Source organism: Solanum lycopersicum, chromosome 9 (genome assembly GCF_036512215.1).
Source record: "Solanum lycopersicum chromosome 9, SLM_r2.1".
NCBI classification, from domain to species: Eukaryota; Viridiplantae; Streptophyta; class Magnoliopsida; order Solanales; family Solanaceae; genus Solanum; species Solanum lycopersicum.
This window is the reverse complement of record NC_090808.1, coordinates 33,672,360-33,675,989: the sequence shown is the minus strand read 5'-3', so window position 1 is coordinate 33,675,989 and position 3,630 is coordinate 33,672,360. Positions and strand designations below refer to the sequence as shown.

The 3,630-nt window shown below is 40.9% G+C and overlaps 1 protein-coding gene across 1 annotated transcript; it reads right to left on the bottom strand.

Moving 5' to 3' along the window:
- Positions 1-425: 425 nt before the first annotated feature.
- LOC138338484 (uncharacterized) lies at positions 426-3,286 on the bottom strand. Its single transcript, XM_069289450.1, has 7 exons — positions 3,218-3,286; positions 2,169-2,480; positions 1,642-1,956; positions 1,140-1,231; positions 929-1,061; positions 762-782; positions 426-647 (listed from the first exon to the last, which is right to left on the bottom strand). The coding sequence occupies exons 1-7, from the start codon at positions 3,284-3,286 to the stop codon at positions 426-428; spliced, it is 1,164 nt and encodes a 387-aa protein (XP_069145551.1).
- Between the last annotated feature and the right edge of the window lie 344 nt (positions 3,287-3,630).

Genomic DNA, 3,630 nt, shown 5'->3' with positions numbered 1-3,630 from the left:
TGGAAAAATATCATTTTCACCCTAGATCCTCCAAACCTAAGATTTTCCCTTTTTGAGTCTGGTAAAGACTCATTCGAGTAAATCTTCATATTCGGGAGCCCTACATGGCTTGACCTAACCTTTCCTAGATCAACTAACTCCCCAAGTTAGTTGGATTGGATATCGTAAGGGTTCAGAGCTCTGGTTGTACGCGCATCAATCCTTGTGAACCCGGCATAAGCGTAGGCGTTCTAGACACATTAAGCATTATTTAGCATAGCCATTTTTACGATTGTTACATTGTCCCCCCCCCCCTTAGAAACATTTGTCCTGAATGACACTACTAACAATTTCACGTAATTCCATTCAGATTATAACATAGTAACTATACACAATCAAGCAATATCAACAAAGAATTGAGAGATAATGAAACATAGACTCTAATCTCAAGAGCCGAAATGATGGGGGTAACGGGTTCTAATATTGGCCTCGGCCTCCCACGTAGCATCCTTAACAAGATTATTCCTCAACAATACCTTCACTGTCTCCTTATTCCTTAGCCGCTTGAACTGTCTGTCTAAACTCTCAACTGGTACCTCCTCATAGGACAAATTTTCATCAACCCCCAAACCTTCAACAGGTAGAATCGATGTTGGATCAGCCAGGCACTTTTTTAACATATGGACATGAAAGACTGGATGAACAAAAGCTAGTTCGCTGATAATGCTAACTCATAGTCCACCTTTCCCACACGCTGTAGGATCTCATATGGCCCAACGTACCTCGGACTCAGCTTCCCCTTCCTGCCAAGACACATCACCTTCTTCATAGTTGATACTTTCAAATAGACCTTGTCACCAACATCAAACTTTAAGGGTCGTTTTCAGTTGTCTTCATAAGACTTCTGCCGATTGTAAGCAGTAGCCAACCTGTCCCTAATCACCCTGACCTTCTCTAAGGCCTTATTAATGATCTCTTGACCCAAAATGGACGACTCTCCAACCTCAAACCACCCAAATGGAGACCTACACCTCTTACCATACAGTGCATCAAACGGTGCCATCTCAATGCTGGAGTGGTAGCTATTATTATACGAGAACTCTATCAAAGGTAGATAATAATCCCAACTACCCTTAAAGTCTATCACACACGTCCTCAACCTGTCCTCCAATGTCTGAATTGTGCGCTCTGCATGCACATCAGTGTGAGTATGAAAGGCAGTACTAAGCTTCACCAGCGTGCCTAAGCTTTTCTGGTAGCATCTCCAGAAATGTGAAGTGAACTGAGCTCCTCTATATGAAATTATAGACAAAGTAATCACATGCCATCTCACAATCTCATCAATGTAGAGTTTTGCTTAATTCTTGGCTCTGTAAGTAGACTTCACAAGGATAAAGTGGGCAGACTTAGTTATTTTGTCCACAATAACCCATATAGAGTCATGTTGTCTCCTCATCTACGGAAGACCGACCACGAAGTCCATATTAATGGCCTCCCATTTCCAAGTTGGAACCTCAATAATTTGAGTAAGACATCCAGGCTTGAGATGTTCTACCTTAACTTATTGACAATTAGGACACTTGTCCACATAATCAACAATTTCTTTCTTCATGCCATCCCACTAATAGATCTGTTTAAGATCATGATACATCTTGGTGGAACCTGGATGTTTGTAGTAGAACCATGGGTCTCTGCAATGATCTTGGTCTTCAAATCATCCACATCTAGTACACATAGCCTGTCCTGATACCTAAGTATGTCGTCACCTCCCAAAGCAAAAGACTCATTCATATTAACCAACACTGAGTTCTTCAGCTCCACCAACACTGGATGAAGATGCTGACCCTCGTTGACTTCAACTACTAAGGATGATTCAGAACTAGGATGAACTGAAACATCCCCACTAGTAGAGTAAACTAACTGCACACCAAGTCTGGACAGTCTATTTATATCTTTAACCAACTCCTTCTTCCCATCCTAAACATGGGCTGTACTTCCCATGCTCATCTTACTCAAAGCATCAACTACAAATAAGCTTTATTTGTATGGTAGTTGACATTCATGTCATAGTCCTTCAACAGCTCCAACCATCTCTGTGTGAACACTTACTTGAGAGTCTTGTGGTCTGTGACCACATCCACATGCACCCCGTACTAGTAGTGCCTCCATAAATTTAGTGCAAACACTACATCTGCCAACTCCAAGTCATAAGTGGGATAATTCTTTTCATGGACCTTAAGCTGTCTGGACGCATATGCTATCACCTTACCTTCCTGCATAAGAACACAACCCAAACCAACCCTAGATGCATCACAATACACAGTGAGAATATACACAGTGTAATTCTCACCACACTTAGGCAAAACATGCACCGGGGCTAAAGTGAGTCTATCCTTGAGCTCTTGGAAACTCTTCTCACAAGTCTCCGTCCATTCAAACTTGGCCTTCTTCTTAGTCAAAGCTGTCAGTAAGGCAACAATGGATGAAAAACCCTCCACGAACTTGCAATGATAACCAGCCAATCAAAAGAAGCTACAAATATCTGTGGGAGTAAGAGGTTTTGGCCAGTTCTAACAGCTTTAGTCTTCGTGGGATCTACCTCAACACTTTTGTTGGACAACATGACTCTGATCTAAGCTAGAATTCACACTTGCTGAGTTTGGCATACAACTGATGTTGTCTAAGTACCTGCAAGGTTAGTCTCAAATGCTTCTTATTCTCTTCCTTGTACTTAAAGTACATTAGAATGTCATAAATGAATACAATGATAAATGAAACAAGGTATTCACAAAAGACCCTGTTTAGGAGATCCATAAATGAAGCAGGTGCATTCGTGAGACCAAAGTACATAACTAGGAATTCGTAATGACCATAACGGGTACGAAAGGCTGTCTTTGGGATGTCTTCATCCCTAACCCTAAGCTAATGGTACGTTGAATGAAGATCAATCTTTGAGAAGAAACTAGACCCTTGAAGTTGGTCGGACAAGTCATCTATTCTGGGAAGTGGATACTTATTCTTGACAGTGACTTTGTTGACCTGCCGATAATTGATACACATTCTAAGGTTTCCATCTTTCTTTTTCACAAAACACAGTGGACGCCCCAAGGGGATATGCTCGGCTGAATGAAACCCTTATTAGTGAGATCTTTTAACTACTTCAAATCTCTGAGTTCAACTGGAGTCATACTGTAAGAAGGAATTGAAACTGGTTTAGTATTGGGTTCTAAGTCGATACCAAAGTCAATATCTTGAGGGGAGGAACTCCAGGCAAATCATCAGGAAATACATCTTGGAACTCATTCATTACAGGCACTGAGTCTATGGAAGGATGTCATGACTTAAATCATTAACACTCCCAAGATGACACAATAACCCCTTGGACATCATTTTATTGGCTTTATGGTTCAAAATCAAGGGATTAGGAAAACTCAAGTTATACCCCTCCTAGACTAGATCTTCTTCATTTGGGAAACAAAATCTCACAATCCTACTATGACAATCAATGCAAGCATAACAACTATGAAGCCAGTACATGCCAGTAATAACATCAAAATTATGCATTGGTAACTCAAAAATCAGACATTAGGAAAGGCACGATAAGATCAGAAGAAGGGATATTTTCCTACGCATCATGCAGTCTCTAAATCA

Bases quoted from the DNA above. Each gene is read 5' to 3' on its own strand.
- LOC138338484 (XM_069289450.1), bottom strand. From the start codon at position 3,286: ATGAATGAGTTCCAAGATGTATTTCCTGATGATTTGCCTGGAGTTCCT. The intron at 1,062-1,139 runs GTTGAGGACGTG...GTATAATAATAG, and splicing joins ATTCAGACATTGGAGGACAG to CTACCACTCCAGCATTGAGA. The intron at 648-761 runs GTACGTTGGGCC...ATGTTAAAAAAG, and splicing joins AAGGGGAAGCTGAGTCCGAG to TGCCTGGCTGATCCAACATC.